We start from the raw sequence: 14364 nt of genomic DNA on the forward strand, positions 1-14364 counted from the left end.
GCGGGCCCTCTGTGCCCCAGGGAGGGGAGGAAGCGCCCCAGAGCCCGGGCAGCCCAGGCCCCCTGGACAGAGGGGGCACAGACCTCCCAAGGCGCTTAGCACAGACCCTGGTGACCTGAGGCTCCCCGGCTGTCACTCTGTCCCAGGCCCGTCCTGGCTGCAGGCACAGGCTGAGTCATAGTAGAGTCTGTGGGGTCCTGACCCTGGCGTCTGGCCGCCCCTGGAAGGCACGTGGGGACATCAGCTGTGTGTGCCTGGCGGTGCCCCTGCAGGGGCTGGTCGGGGCCTGGGCGGTGCCCCCTCCTCCTCTCTGGGGGTGTCACCGCACCCCTTGCACAGAGCTCCGGGAGACGCAGAAATGAGCCGGCCGTGCATTTTCACACAACACTTTATTGAACTTGCAACAGCAAACAGGGGCTCAGAGCCGAGGGTGCGCGCCTTCCCCTGGGAGACCTTCCTGTCCTTAGAGGAAAGCGGGAATCCCACGGGGGTGGAGTCCCCCACCTGGGAGCCTGTGCGGACTCGACTCCGGGTGGGGGCGCGTGTCCTGAGGTTGGGGCGTTGAGAGGCGGTTCTCGGGACAGCAGGGCTGACATGGACCTGCGGCCCATGGGCTCCTGCGCTGGGTCCCCGCAGGGCAGCTGGACCCCGGCCTCGGGCCCCCTGGGGCCGGGTGACTGACTGCTGGAGCCCCGGCTCATGGAGGAGCCTGCCTCCTGGTGTGGGTATAGGAGAGGACCCACGGGCCTGCCCCTGCTGCCCTGCCCTGGGGTGTCCCGGGATCCCCAGGGCTGCCCTAGGTCAGCGACCTGGATCTGTGGGGCATGCCCAGGGCCCAGAAGGCCACATCTGGCTGTGAGAGGGCTCGCTCAGCCCGGGGCCAGAACGCAGGCCTGGCCAGGGCCCCGGGGCGCTGGATCCCATTAGTGCTGGGCCTGGGGGGGGGGGCTTGAGTCGCCCCTGCCCCCACAGAGCCCGGGGTCAGGCCAGCCCAGGTCCCTCTGGGTCAGGGGCTGGTGTCCTGTGCGGGGGGTGCCGCCCTCCGGGAGGGACAGCAAGACGAGGCAGGGCACGGTGACGGTGGGCCAGAGCCTCCGGGCCCCCGCCCTCACCGCCACGCTCTGCCCCCGAGGCCCGCGAGCATCGAGCTGCCCCGTGGACGTGGAGGGCAGAGGGTCCCGGGCCTGTGCGGGGCCTCGGGGCAGCGGGCTCAGCGCCGTCCTGGCTCTGCCCTGGCTGTGCCCGTCACTGCCCAGTGAGGGGCACAAGCTGCAGTGGTTGTGGGGCAGGAACGGTGTCCTGGGCCCGACAGTGTCATCCCTCAGGGGCTGGGGGGACCCCGTGATGGGAGTCCCGGGGGGCTCCAGGGCCTGGTCTGTTGCGGGGCCTCTGGGGTGGCTCAGGCGGGTGCCGAAGGGAAGGGGACCCCGTTTTTCGTCTTCAAGCCCATGTCTGGGGGCCGCCTGCCTGCACCGTCTTGTTGCACTGGGAGGGTGGGGAGGGAGCTCCATCGCTGGGGGGGATGTTGGACGATGGCCTGGCCGGGAGGGGTTCCGGGTGGCTCAGGCTGGGTGGCTGGGCCCGGGGAGGCCGGCTCCTCCACCCTGGGCAGTGTCTCAGAGGCCGGAGAAGGGAGGAGAGACCCGGGCACCAGGGACACTCGCTCCGGGCCCAGGGGCCTCGTGGGGAACTCCTCAGGTCCCGCTGGAAAGAGGCCGACAGAGTCAGCGTCTCCAGCAGGCTGTGTGTCCCCCGCTGGGGGCCCCGGGGGTCCTCACGGCTCCCGCGTGGCCCCCCGGCCTGACCCTGTGCTCAGCTCCCCACACTGGTGCCTGGGCCCTGCAGTGGGTGCCTGTCCGCCCAGCCTTGGCCTGGGGTCCCCGAGGCTGGAGCAGAAGAGGAGAACCCCAGAGATGAGGACGGGGGCCCCGGGGACTCTGTCCCCTGTGGGCGGCCCCAGCAGGCCAAGTCAGGAGGGGCCGGGGCCCTGAGCCCACCTTGGGGGGGCAGGTCACACCGCATCCTCCGGAGCTGGGTCATGGAGGCCCGAAGGTGTCTGAGCACCGCCTCGTCCTCCAGGGCCCAGGGCTGGGCCAGAGAGTCCTGGAGGAACTCCCGGAGCCCTTCCAGGGGCAGCTTCAGGAGGCGCTCTGGGCGGTGGGCGAGAGTCAGACCCAGAGGGCCCCGCCCTGTGGCCCCCAGTGCCCCCAGGCCCGCTGCTCCTCTCAGGGAGCCATGCTGCACCCACCTGCCCCGCCGTCCCCCCGCCCCAGGTCTGGGTGCTGCTCAGAGTACAGGGTCACCGCCCCTGCCCCCCCTCCGCCCCGCACACCTGGGCTCCCAGGGGCTCACTTACTCCTGTGCACCTTGAGGATGGTGTAGGCCATGACCATGAGCACCTGCTCCCCATCCAATATATAGGCATCCCACAGCTTCAGGATGAGCGAGAAGGGGATCTAGGGGACAGCGGGGTGGGAGGAGCGGCCTGAGCAGGGCCCCTGGGGCCTCAGCAGTGGCCTCCCATCTTCCCACAGCCCCTGCCGCCCCCTAGCTGCCTCCGACGAGGCCTCACAGCCCCCCCGTGTGTGCCCTCCTCCCAGGGAGATCAGGGCTCCCGGCTGCTCCGAGGTTCTGACCCCAGCCAGCACCTCCCGCACCCCTGGGGGCACAGACTCTGCCCCCACTTGACACCACGCCTCGAGAGGACCCCAGGCTGGCCGCCCGATGGGCCGAGGGCCCGTCCACACCCCTGGCTGACCCAGCCTCCCCTGGGGGAGCTGAGGCAGAGACGGCCTGCCCCCCGGAACCTCGTCCAGGGACCCTCTGGGCTTCTCCAGGACAGGCTGGGCTGCGAGCCTCAGCCTCAGGGCCCCGGGGTCGGGCCTGGCTTGTCTGGAGGGTGGGGCTGAGCTGGGCCCTCCCCGGGGGCAGGGGGCAGGTCCAAGAGCGGGGGTCCCGGGGGGGCCTCACCGAGGAAGCACTACAGGAACCACTTTGGGGTATAGATGCCGGTGGACATCTGCTCCTCGTCCTGGCAGGAGGGCAGGAGATGCTCAGGCCCCACGCCACGGCCCCTGGAGCCAGGTGGACGCGCTCCCCACGGCCCAGCCCAGCCCCGAGGGCGCCCCCGGGCCCCAGGGGGAGGAACGTGACCCCAACTCTGGGCAGCTCGGAGGGCCGTGCCCCCCACCCCCTGCCCCGGCCCCGGGGATGGAGCCTCAGGAGCTCCCACTCGCCATGTGCTTCCTCAGGTCGGGAAGAGCTCTTTCGAGGATGCGCTCGTGATGAGCCTGGAACCTGAGGAGCTTCGGGGAGCCCGGGACAAAGAAGCCTGAGAAGGCCCCAGGCCCCCACGGTCAGGGCCTCTCCCCCCACCAGGTTGGTGGGGGGTGTCGGGGCAGGGGCCTCCCCCCACGCCCTGACCCCCGTGTGTCCACCGCCCTCGGAGCCCTGACTGGACCCGCTCTTCCCAGAGGGCAGGGCTGCCTCCCAGGCTGGGGGGCGCGGGGCCGGGGACCCTCGTCCTCACAGAGACCCTGCGGGGCGGGGGCTGGGGGCTGAGGACCAGGCCCGGCTGACCCAGCACCCTCTCTCCTGCAGGGGCCGCCGCGGGGACAGGCGGGTCCCCAGCCCCGAGGGGCAGCGGGTGCAGGCCACAGGGAAGGTGATGGGCGTGCACGGCCCTCTGTGGGGCTTGGGAGTGAGGCTGGGGGCCCCCGGGATGGGGAGACGCTGCTTCCTGGGCACCGTGTGGCCGTGGGCTGGCAGGGGGGCCTGGGGGGCAAGCAGGCAGCCGGGCAGGAGGCTGGGGGAGCAGCGGGAGTGCGAGCCCGGCCTGCAGACGGTGGGGCGGGTGGCTGTGGCTCTGGGACCCCGAGGCCACCGGGGAGGCGGGGCCCTTGCCCGTGGGGAGGCGGGCTGGGGGGTCCCCACCTGTCCCCCCGGTGCAGCAGCCTGCAGGGAGGCCCTCCTGACTCCCCTCCCGCCCGGCAGCCCGGGGAGCCCCTACCGTGCATGGCGTGCCTGTCGTCGGTCATCAGCTGGGCAAGCGCCCAGAAGGCGTCCTCCTCGGGCAGGAACATGAGGATGGCCGCGATCTCGCTCATGCCCTGGCAGTAGCCCACCTCCTGCAAGAGCCAGAGCCCCACGGAGGGCGTGCGCCCCGAGGCCCCCTCTGAGCCCTCCCCGCAGGCATCAGGCTCCCCTGGCTCCCGGAGGGGGCTCCCAGAGGGGGCTCCCAAAGGGTGGGGGAGCAGGTGAGGGCCACCCGGACCAGCTCGGGCGCCAGCACCCCGGGCCCCGCTACGGAGCCCTGCAGCCGCCATGCCAGGGTCCCCGTCCTCAGACCAGCAGGAGGGGCCTCCGTGAGCTGTGCCAGGCTGCAGGGGACCCGCCAGGTCTGGAGACCCCCCCGAGGGCAGGTCGGGGGGGCCTGACTGTGGCCCCTGGCAGGTCCCATGAGGGGAGCTGGGCCAGGACACCCCGCGGGGCCAGGGAGCATGTGAGCTGGGGTCCTCGGGGACCCTTCTGGAATGCGCCGTGGAAGGGGGCGGCCTCCTGGGCGCCTCGGCCTCGTGCCCTTCAGGGGAGTGGGAGCCTTCCCCGCCCGGGTTCTCGTCAGTAGTGCCGTCTGTCAGGGTCCAGACCCAAGCTCTAGGACGGCCGCGGTGCACGCGGGGGCCCCGGGCAGCCCCGGCCCTCGGGCACGCAGGCCCTGCCTCCCCTGGGAGGTCTGCACCCCGCGCCCTGCCCGTCCCGGAGGAGAGAGACCCTCCCCAGCATCTCGGCATCTCGGGGCTGTGGAGCTGGGGCCCCGACTATGAGTCCCGCTGGTCACCAGCACTCAGGACAAGGCCGCCCGCGGGGCAGGAGGCGGGGGCAGGGACACTCACGGTGTCGTACACTGAGTAGGCCTCCAGCAGGTGGAACAGGGTCGCTGCCTAGGAGGGGGCGACAGCGGGGGGCTCTGCTCAGTCAGCCCCCACCCAGGGAGGCCGCCGAGGTGCCGACACCCGCCCCACAGGCCCCGCGGCCTGCAGGGCCCCTCCGCGGGAGCGATCTCTGGGGTCAGGTCTGCGCACGGGGACAGGCGGCGACCTCACACGTGCAGCGGCCGGGGGTTCAGTGCACCCTGGGGTGTCCGACGCCTCTGAGCGGCTCCCGCCGTGGGGTGTGCAGCTCCGGGCTCCCCCAGCACCGCCAGCACCCGCGGCCCCCCCTACACGCCCCCTGGGAGCCAGCGCTCCCCCTGCCCCGGTCCCCGCAGCCCCTGACGCCTCTCCTCCCCTGCCCTGGCCTGGCCCCGTGTCCCGGGAACACCACCAGCCCCACGTGGCCCCTGCCCCGAGCCCACGCAGCCGGGGCGTCCGTGGCCCTGAGCGCACCCCCAGGCCTTCCCAGGTGTCCCTGGGCTGGACTCTGTGGGGGGGACCCTGGGCCCGCCCATCCCAGAGCATCTCGGGGCTCCAGGTCTGAGCCGCTGTGAGGAGAGCAGGGAACGTCGCAAGTGTGACCCCGATACAGGCTGTGAACCCCTGGGGTCACTATCTGAGCACGGGGGGTACGGGGTGCGGCCCCCTCAGCGCTGCCAGGAGCCGCCTGATGCGCCCCGCACGGCGGCCTGAGTCTGCACCCCGGCTCCGCGGCCCCTGGGCCCGGGCTGCTGGAGGCCGGCTCCCCCTGGGCGGGGGTCACAGGTCAGCCTGACCCAGCCGCGCTCTGAGGGCCGTGGGGGCCCCGGGGGGCAGCAGGTTCCTTGCAGGGAGGAGCATCGAGTTCTCGTGGGGAGACGGTCCGAGCGGCCCCCCGGGAAGCCCAGCCACCCTTGCCTGGTGGGTCCCCAGCCCTGCCCCTGGCACACCTGCAGGTCACCCCTGGGGTCCTGGGCTCCCACACACCCTGCCCGCTGCACACAGAGGTAGCTGCACCCTCTGCTCCACCCACCTGCACCCCCTGTCGGGGGCTCCCTGCCTTCCCCACCTCCCTGCGGCCCCTGGGGACTCTACGGGACACCCGGGCTTCTGACGGGAGCAGGCCGTCCAGAGAACCCCAAGGTGGCTGGGGAGGCTGAGCATGTCCCACAGGCGGCAGCTGAACCGCGTCCTTGGGGGGGGGGGGGGCGGGACCGATAGTGTAGGGGTGGGGGGTGTGAGGGTGTGGGGGATGGTGTGGGGGGTGATGTAGGGGGATGGCGTGGGGGATGGCGTGGGGGCGGTGGTTGAGGGGATGGGGTGGGGGGCTGCGGACACAGGGCACCCCCTTCTCTAAGGCGCACACGGAGACGTCTACAGATAAAGGCGACCCCAGTCTGGGGTTTGCTGTGACCCCTGCCCCTGCTCCTGGGGTCCCGTGTGCTCAGCGCAGGGCCTGCCTGGACCGGGGCGGCATCTGGGGGTCGTCATGCTACGTGTGCTCACCAACTGCAAATTGTCTAAGATAAAATGCCCAGAATTCAGAAGTACATGCACCGAGGGTGGGTGTCACCGTGACTTGTCCGACCCTCGTCAGGTCCATGTGTCCCGGTCCAGCCGTGGCCATGCACCCTGGCCCCCAGGTCCCCTTCCTGTCCCCCAAGCCCCCACCCCGGCCCCCTGCTCTTCATGGGGCCTCCCCTCACCCCCTTGGGGTTCAGCTCAGACGGTGACCCCTGGAGGCCCCGTCCTGGGGCCTCCCCATCCCCGAGACCCTGGGGGTGGGGGCACGGGGGTCATCCCCAGCACCCTACCATGTGGCAGTGTGTTGTTTGCTGCTGTCGCTCCCCCCGGCCTTGGAGACCCCGTGTCCCCTGCACAGAAGCCCCCGGGCCTCTCCCGGCCCCCGAACCCCGCTGGCCCAGCAGCCTCACCCGACCCCGTAGCGGTCCCAGAACATGGTGTGACTGCGGAACATGCGGTTGACGTCCAGGTCGATCTGCATGATGTCCCGGGAGGAGACCAGGGCCGCCTCCTTCATTTCCTGTGGGGAGACCCCGGGAGGAGGAGCCGGCGTCAGGGACACAGACCCCGACCTGTCAGCAGCTGCCTTCCTGGGCAGGGAGCCCTGGGGCCACCATGGGAGTGTGTCTTGCAGGAACTTCCACCCTTCCCCTGGGAGGCCGGGGACGGCGGGAGTGCCCACCGTGCCCGCGGGGCCTGCGTGAGGGCCTGTGCCCAGCTGTCGTGGGTGGGGAGGGGACTGAGGGTCAGCCCTGGACAGGGAGGGGACATGGAGGATCAACCCGGGTGGGGAGGAGACATGGGGGGTCAGCCCAGGTGGGGAGGGGACACGGGGGTTCAGCCTGGGTGGGGAGGGGACTGAGGGTCAGCCCAGGACAGGGAGGGGACATGGAGGATCAGCCCGGGTGGGGAGGGGACATGGAGGGTCAGCCCTGGGCAGGGAGGGGACTGAGGGTTCACGGGGAGTGGACGGGTCCCACCTGGTATTTCCTGGCATTCCTGGCCTTAACCTGGTCGACGTTCAGCAATCGCAGCCACACCTGTCCCCGCACCTGGGGCGGGACCCCCTTGTAGATCTGGCGTCGCAGCTGCGGGGAGGAAGGCAGTGCTGGTGAGAGGGGCCCAGGGCGGCCCCTTGGAGCCCAGGGAGCACGAGGCATCTAGAAGGTTCCGGCTTCGGCTCCAGGGTGTCTGCAGAGAGGCTGGGTCTCCCTGGAGCTGGGCCCCGTCCCCCACGAGGAGCAGGGACTGTGGCCCCGACCTGACGCTCCCCCACTGCCCTTCCGGGGCCTGGGGAGGCTCGGGCTCCCAGCAGACTCTCCCCAGGCAGGGGGTCCCCCGAGGACGGGGCAGGAGGACACTGAGGGCGGCCCCCCAGCCCCGTCACGACAGAGAGCCCTCAGGGGCACCCAGCGCCCCACCTTCTCGCTGGGGAGGTAGTGGTCCCATCGCTTGAGCATTTTTATCCATTTGTCCACGCGCCGGGTCTCCTGGCGGAGTTTCTGGAAGAGGACAAGCGGGGGCCGCAGGTGAGGCTCCAGCCCGGGAGGTGGGCGCTCGGGCCGCGTCCAGTCCCCCGCGGGACCCGGAGGAGCCAGGAAGGCACAGGGCCCCCCGCGGACCACGGCTCCGGGTCTGGGGTGCGCTCCTGGCAGCCCGTGCAGCGCTGGGACGGGGGACTGGGGAGATGCCCGGGGATGTCCTGGGGGACGGGGTGCAGACAGCTGGCCCCAGCCCCCCCCACGTCCTGCCCGGGGCCCAGGACGGGCTCTCACCTTGGCCTCGCGGGGGCTGGGGCCGGGCAGCTCCTTGTCCCTGGAAGGCAAGAGACGCAGAGCCCTGAGGCCCCGGCCCCACAGCCAACACCCCCCCCATCTGCACCCAGGGGCCTGGGGAGGGCAGGGCTCCTCCAGGGAGGGCAGGGGCTGCCAGCGGCCTGAGAGCGGGCAGGAGCGGAGTCTGGGGGGTCTGAGAAGGGTGCAGGTGTTGGGCTGGGCGGGGACCCCTTGGCGCCCCCAGGGGGTGACCTGCCCCCCTGCTCGATAGACCAGCCCGAGAGCTGTCAGCATGGCCTGGGTGCCCCGTGACCGTCTCGCTGAGGTCCCCCCGCCTCCCCAGGGCCTGACTGCCCAGTGTCCAGCCGGCCTCCCCCTGCCCCCTGGCCATCCCCCTGCTGTCCCCTGACTCCCCTCTCTGCTGTCCCCTCTGCCACCCTGGCCCATTTCACCTCCTGTCCTGTCCGAGCCCCTGGAGCACGACCAACCCTGAGCCATCCCAGCAGCCACTAGGCCGTGAGCAGGGCTGAGGGGGCCCCACCTGGGGTCTCCAGCATCCATCAGGTTCTCGTGGGGCTGTTGACCCATCAGCCTCGTCCCCTGTGACCTAGGCCACTGGGCTGTCCCCTCCCTCGTTCCCACCCAGGGCAGCCCCCTTCTCCTCCTCCCTCCTCCTGCCTGGTCAGGCCCTCCCTCTGCGCACCCCCGCTCCCTGCCCTGGCCTGGTCCCCGGCATCTACCTGCAGCTCCGCAGAAGCCTTCAGGACTGTGGGGGCCCTGGCGGGGGTGTGTGGGTGAGAGCACCCCTGCGGACTCGTCCCAGACCAGGCCGTCCCCCTACGGAGAGCATACCCCGGCCCCCAAGCCCCTCACAGGCGGGATCCCCTGCTGGAGGGACTGAACACCCCCTCCCGGATGCAGGAGACAGACACCTGGGCTTGCCCGAAGCAGGCGTGGGGGCCCCTCCTCTGAGTGTCCAGGGGCCTCCCCCGGGCCCAGCTCCCTTCCTGCCCACGTCCCGGGTTGTCCTCCGGGGTGTCTCAGCTGCAGCCCAGCGCAGACATGGCCCTCAGAGGGCTCCAGGGGACGAGGTCCCGACCTGGTGGGGGGGTCAGCCTCCAGAGAGGTGTTCCTGCAATCGCCACCCCCCCTGAGATGGATGAGGGGTGTCCAGGGGACTCACTGCAGAAAGCCCTGGTGGTCGGTGACCTTGCACAGTGACAGGTCCTGCGGAGACCCTGCTTGGTGTGCCTGCAACAGAGGGGGCTCCGTGGTGGGGACTGATCAGAGCAGGGAAATGGGGACAGACAGGAGGGAGCAGAAGGGCTCCTCCCTCCCCTGAATCCTGAGGGAGCGCCGACCCTCTGAGATTGGCCGGGCACCAGAGGAAGGGCCTGTCTGCCCGGTGGGCGCAGCCTGACAGCCTCACCTGCTTCTATCTATCAGTGACGATCCCCACCTGGGCCTGACCTAACCTAGTGACTGTGGTCCCCACCTGGGCCTCACCTGGACCCGGTGACTGTGGTCCTCCCACTGGGCTTCACCCGGACCTGGTGACTGTGGTCCTCACCTGGGCCTCACCCAGACCTGGTGACTGTGGTCCCCACCTGGGCCTCAGCTGGACCTGGTGTCTCTGATCCCTACCTGGGTCTCACCTGACCTGGTGACTCTGATCCCTACCTGGCCCTCAACTGGACCCGGTGATGGTGGTCCCCACATGGGCCTCACCTGGAACCAGTGACGCTGGTCCCCACCTGGGCCTCACCCGGACCTGGTGACTGTGGTCCCCACCTGGGCCTCACCCAGACCTGGTGACTCTAGTCCCCAACTGGGCCTCACCCGGGCCTGGTGACTCTGGTCCCCAACAGGGCCTCACCTGGGCCTAGTGACTCTGGTCCCCACCTGGGCCTCATGTGGATCTGCGACTCTGGTCCCCACCTTGGCCTCACCGGGACCTGGTGACTCTGGTCCTCACCTGGACCTCACCTGGACCCGGTGACTGTGGTCCCCCACTGGGCTTCACCTGGATCTGGTGACTGTGGTTCCTACCTGGGTCTCACCTGACCTGGTGACTGTGGTCCCCCACCTGGGCTTCACTTGACCTGGTGACTCTGATCCCTACCTGGCCCTCACCCAGACCTGGTGACTCTGGTCCCCAATTGGGCCTCACCCAGACCTGGTGACTCTAGTCCCCAACTGGGCTTCACCTAGGTGACTCTGGTCTCCACCTGAGCCTCATGTGGATCTGTGACTGTGGTCCTCACCTTGGCCTCACCTGTACCTGGTGACTGGGCTCCTCAGCTACCAATGACTAGGATCCAGGATGGACCCTTAGTTGCTACTGACACCGGGACCATCCCCAGGGTCTCACTTGTTCCTGGTGACTATGGTCCTTGTCTGGGCTGACCTGGCTCATCCTTGGCTCTGATCCCCTCTTGAGCCTCACCTGCTCTTGCAGGTATGGTCCCCCCTGTCGTGGGTGTTTAGTGTCTATGGTCCCTTCTGGGCCTCACCTGATGGTACTGGGCCACGATATTGGCCCTTTGCAAGGCCAGCAGGGCCTCCGGGTCCTCCTGCATCGTGCTGCAATCCAAACACATCCAAGAATGACGGCGCGTGAGAACCTTCCGAGGACACATCAGGCATCACACACGGGCCCTCGCTGCCCGTCTGTCCCTCGCCCACCTACAGTCCACCTTCCCAGCCACTGTCCCAGGACACGCTGTCACGCTGGGATCACAGAGCACTCCCTCCCCGGTATCAGGAGCACACGGGTGGGGGACCCAGGGGCTCCGGGGAACTGCCCACCTGATGCTCGGGGGTGACATCTCCCAGCCCGGGGCCGGCGCAGAGATGGTGGTGGGTGGGCCGGCCAGCGAGTATCCCTGTGGGCTTGGGGGGGGGGCGGGGATCGAAGGTTTCTCTTAGATTCCACAAGCACACGACCAAGGGGAGAAAGCGACGGACTGGACTTCATCAAAATTAAAACCTGATGCCAGCAAGAGTGCAACCAAACTCCCCACCCTGAGGGCAGCGATGTGTGAATAGCCTGAGGGGGGCCTGGGGGAGCACGAGGGACTCCACGTTCCAGTGCGTGAAGAGCAAGCCTGCTCACGGGACCCAGCGGGCACAGGGCGGGATGGGGGGGTGTCAGTCACCCCTGTCGGGGTCCATGCATCTAGGACAGGCTGGAAAAGTCATGGCTTGGGTGCCTGCCTGCACAGCACAGGGCTTACAGGGGAGCGGGAGTCCCGGGGGAGCTGCCTGAGTTCCGACTGCAGCCTCCTTCCCTGGACGGGGGCAGCTGGGTGGCCGCTCTCACCCCGTGGGGCTGTGGAAGGGCTGTAGGAGCTGCTCACGGTCATCGCATGGAGGGTCAGGGTGTTGTGGACCCCAGCCCGGGAGGCCTGTGCCCCCACCCGGACCCACAGGCCCCACTGTGGCCCGCGGGGAGCAGGGATCAGTTGCCACTCACCTGTGACCTGTCGCTGTGTGAGTGCCTCCTCTTTATGCACTGGGGTACTGGGGAGAGTGGGAGGGTGGGGGTACTGGGGAGAGTGGGAGGGTTGGGGTACTGGGGAGAGTGGGAGGGTGGGGGTACTGGGGAGAGTGGGAGGGTGGGGGTACTGGGGAGAGGGGGAGGGTGGGGTACTGGGGAGAGGGGGAGAGTGGGGATACTGGGGAGAGTGGGAGGGTGGGGGTACTGGGGAGAGGGGGAGAGTGGGGATACTGGGGAGAGTGGAGGGTGGGGGTACTGGGGAGAGTGGGAGTACTGGGATACTGGGGAGAGTGGGAGAGTTGGGGTACTGAGGAGAGACGAGTACTGGGCTACTGGGGAGAGCAGGAGAGTCGGGTCGCTGCGAGCCAGATCCGGAGCACAAGTGCCTCCTCCGATGGTCTGCGGACGCAGAGTGGGCACCAGGCAGCGGTGGAACCCAGGGGCACCACAGTTCCGCCCAGAGTGGGGTCCCGCATCATCACTGTGGGCAGGCGGGGTCCAATCAGCACTTAGCCCTTCACCCTGAAGGCCGAGGGTCCCGAGGGAGGGTCCTGTCCCCACGCCGGGCAGGAAGGGGAGGCAGGCACCCTCCCACATCCTCAGTTCTCATCCTCGGGCCCTGCAGGCCTCCCGCCCTTCAAGGCAGATTGGGGGTCACAGATGCCCCCCCCTGCCCCCCAGGGTTCATAGCATGGGGTTGCAGTTAGGAACGTTTGAGGGGCTCCTGAGTGGTTCCGTCGGTTCCACGTCGACTCTTGAGTTTGGATAAAGTCAGGATCTCGAGGTTGTGGCGTGGAGCCTCGGGTGGGGCTCGGGCTCCGGTGGGTGAGGAGTCCGCTCCAGGTTCCCCCTCTCCCTCCGCCCCCCCCTCACTGCACCCTTTCTCAAGTAAATCTTCTAAAAATTAACATGAAGACACGTGAGCATCTTGATCCCCTCTGCAGAGGTGCCTTCCTGTGCGTAACGAGCGTGTAAATGCCTTTCACAGACCCTCCGGGCGTCCTACCAGAAACCCCTTTTCCTTGATATTTATTGAAGTACAGTCGACACACAACGTGACAGTAGTTTCAGGGCTACAACTAGTGACTTGACAATTCTGTGCCTCACTCAGCTCTCCCCACGAGAAGCGGCGTCACCGTCTGTCCCCGTACAAAGTTGTCCCAACAGTACTGACTCTGTTGCCAGGCTGTACTTTCTAAATTTCTGGGATTTCTTTATTTAGAACCAGAGGCTTGTAGCTTTTCCTATTACTCATCCATGTTGCCCACCTGCCCCCCGCGGCCCCTCTGGCCATCAGTCAGCACGATCCATCCCATTAACCAGAGAAAGGACATGGGGCGGCCGGGGGGCTCAGCGCTTCAGCACCTGCCTTCGGCCCAGGGCCTGATCCTGGAGTCCCGGGTTTGAGTCCGACATCGGGCTCCCTGCATGGAGCCTTCTTCTCCCTCTGCCTGTGTCTCTGCCTCTCTCTCTCTGTCTCTTTGTGTCTCTCAAGGGTATATAAATAAAATCTTGAAGAAAAAATAAAGAGAAAGGACAAAACGCATACGATCCCCTCAAGAGTTGCAGAAAAAGCATTTGACAGAATACAACCCTAACCCTAACCCCTAACCCGTACGGTAACCCGTACCCTAACCCCTAACCTGTACCCTAACCCTAATCCTCTAACCCTAACCCTAACCCGTACCCTAACCCGTACCCTAACCTGTACCCTACCCGTACCCTAATCCATACCTTAATCCGTACCCTAACCCTAACCTTAACCCGGTTCCTAACCTGTACCTTAACCCTTACCCTAACTCGTACCCTATCCCTAACCCTACCCTAACCCTAACCTCCTAACCCTAACCCAGATGCCACCCTACGGGTTGTGAGGAGGCCGGGCCCCTGTCAGGTTGGACGCGACTCCCACATGGACCGTTTCCCGTCTGTTGACGACGGTGGGACCTCCAGCGCTGAGAGGGGGGCCTCCTTGGCTTGTTCCTGCTCTAAGGGAGAGACGTTTTCAGGTTGTCACCTTGGGGATGACGTCAGCTGCGCGTTTACTACGCAGCCTTTCCTCTGTCGACAGACATTTCCTCAAAACCCACTGTGCTAAAAAAAACAAAAACAAAACAAACAAAACAAAAAACCACTGTGCTTTTTATGGGTTAGGGTTAGGGTTAGGGTTGGGGTTAGGGTTAGGGTTAGGGTTAGGGTTAGGGTTAGGGTTAGGGTTAGGGTAGGGTTAGGGTTGGGTTAGGGTTAGGGTTAGGTTGGGCGGGGTTCAGGGTTTAGTTAGGTCAGGGTTGGGTCGGGTAGGGTTATGGGTTAGGGTTAGGGTCGGGTTGGGGTTAGGGTTAGGGTAGTGGGTTAGGTTAGGTGTTAGGGTAGGTTAGGGTTAGGGTTAGGGTTAGGGTCTGGGTTAGGGTTATGGGTCAGTGGTTCGGTTAGGGTCGGTTCGGTTCGTGTTACAGTGAGGTTCGGTGTCAGGGTTCGGGTTAGGTCGGGTTAGGGTTAGGGTCGGGTTCGGGTTCTGGTTTCGGTTCCGGGTTCCGGGTTCTGGTTCTGGTTCCTGGTTGGGTTCGGTTCCGGTTAGGGGTTCTTGTTGGGTGTTCGGGCTTGGTGTTCCGGGTTCGGGTTCGAGGTTCGGGTTTCGTGTTCGTGTTCGGGTTCG

The 14364-nt window shown here is 67.6% G+C and overlaps 2 protein-coding genes across 2 annotated transcripts; both read right to left on the bottom strand.

Moving 5' to 3' along the window:
• Positions 1 to 384: 384 nt before the first annotated feature.
• Positions 385 to 4082, bottom strand: LOC119877893 (USP6 N-terminal-like protein). Its single transcript, XM_038584525.1, has 5 exons — positions 4010 to 4082; positions 2971 to 3305; positions 2357 to 2456; positions 1998 to 2150; positions 385 to 1704 (listed from the first exon to the last, which is right to left on the bottom strand). Exons 1-5 carry the CDS (start codon positions 4080 to 4082, stop codon positions 1400 to 1402), a joined length of 966 nt encoding a protein of 321 aa, XP_038440453.1. The 3' UTR covers positions 385 to 1399.
• LOC119867864 (USP6 N-terminal-like protein) lies at positions 3236 to 11739 on the bottom strand. The gene is made up of 11 exons (XM_038585080.1): positions 11685 to 11739; positions 11018 to 11094; positions 10723 to 10792; positions 9393 to 9460; positions 8210 to 8249; positions 7856 to 7936; positions 7415 to 7522; positions 6845 to 6954; positions 4893 to 4940; positions 4010 to 4127; positions 3236 to 3331 (listed from the first exon to the last, which is right to left on the bottom strand). Exons 2-10 carry the CDS (start codon positions 11035 to 11037, stop codon positions 4103 to 4105), a joined length of 570 nt encoding a protein of 189 aa, XP_038441008.1. The 5' UTR covers positions 11038 to 11094; positions 11685 to 11739; the 3' UTR covers positions 3236 to 3331; positions 4010 to 4102.
• Positions 11740 to 14364: the final 2625 nt, after the last annotated feature.

This window comes from Canis lupus, chromosome 36, assembly GCF_011100685.1.
Source record: "Canis lupus familiaris isolate Mischka breed German Shepherd chromosome 36, alternate assembly UU_Cfam_GSD_1.0, whole genome shotgun sequence".
NCBI classification, from domain to species: domain Eukaryota; kingdom Metazoa; phylum Chordata; class Mammalia; order Carnivora; family Canidae; genus Canis; species Canis lupus.

Bases quoted from the DNA above. Each gene is read 5' to 3' on its own strand.
- LOC119877893 (XM_038584525.1), bottom strand. From the start codon at position 4,082: ATGTTCCTGCCCGAGGAGGACGCCTTCTGGGCGCTTGCCCAGCTGATG. The intron at 2,457-2,970 runs GTGAGGCCCCCC...GCTGTCCCCTAG, and splicing joins GTTCCTGTAGTGCTTCCTCG to ATCCCCTTCTCGCTCATCCT. The intron at 2,151-2,356 runs GTAAGTGAGCCC...CCCACCGCCCAG, and splicing joins CATCCTCAAGGTGCACAGGA to AGCGCCTCCTGAAGCTGCCC.
- LOC119867864 (XM_038585080.1), bottom strand. From the start codon at position 11,037: ATGTCACCCCCGAGCATCAG. The intron at 8,250-9,392 runs GTGAGTCCCCTG...CTTGCCTTCCAG, and splicing joins GACCACCAGGGCTTTCTGCA to GGACAAGGAGCTGCCCGGCC. The intron at 7,937-8,209 runs GTGAGAGCCCGT...GTCCTCTTCCAG, and splicing joins CCAGCCCCCGCGAGGCCAAG to AAACTCCGCCAGGAGACCCG.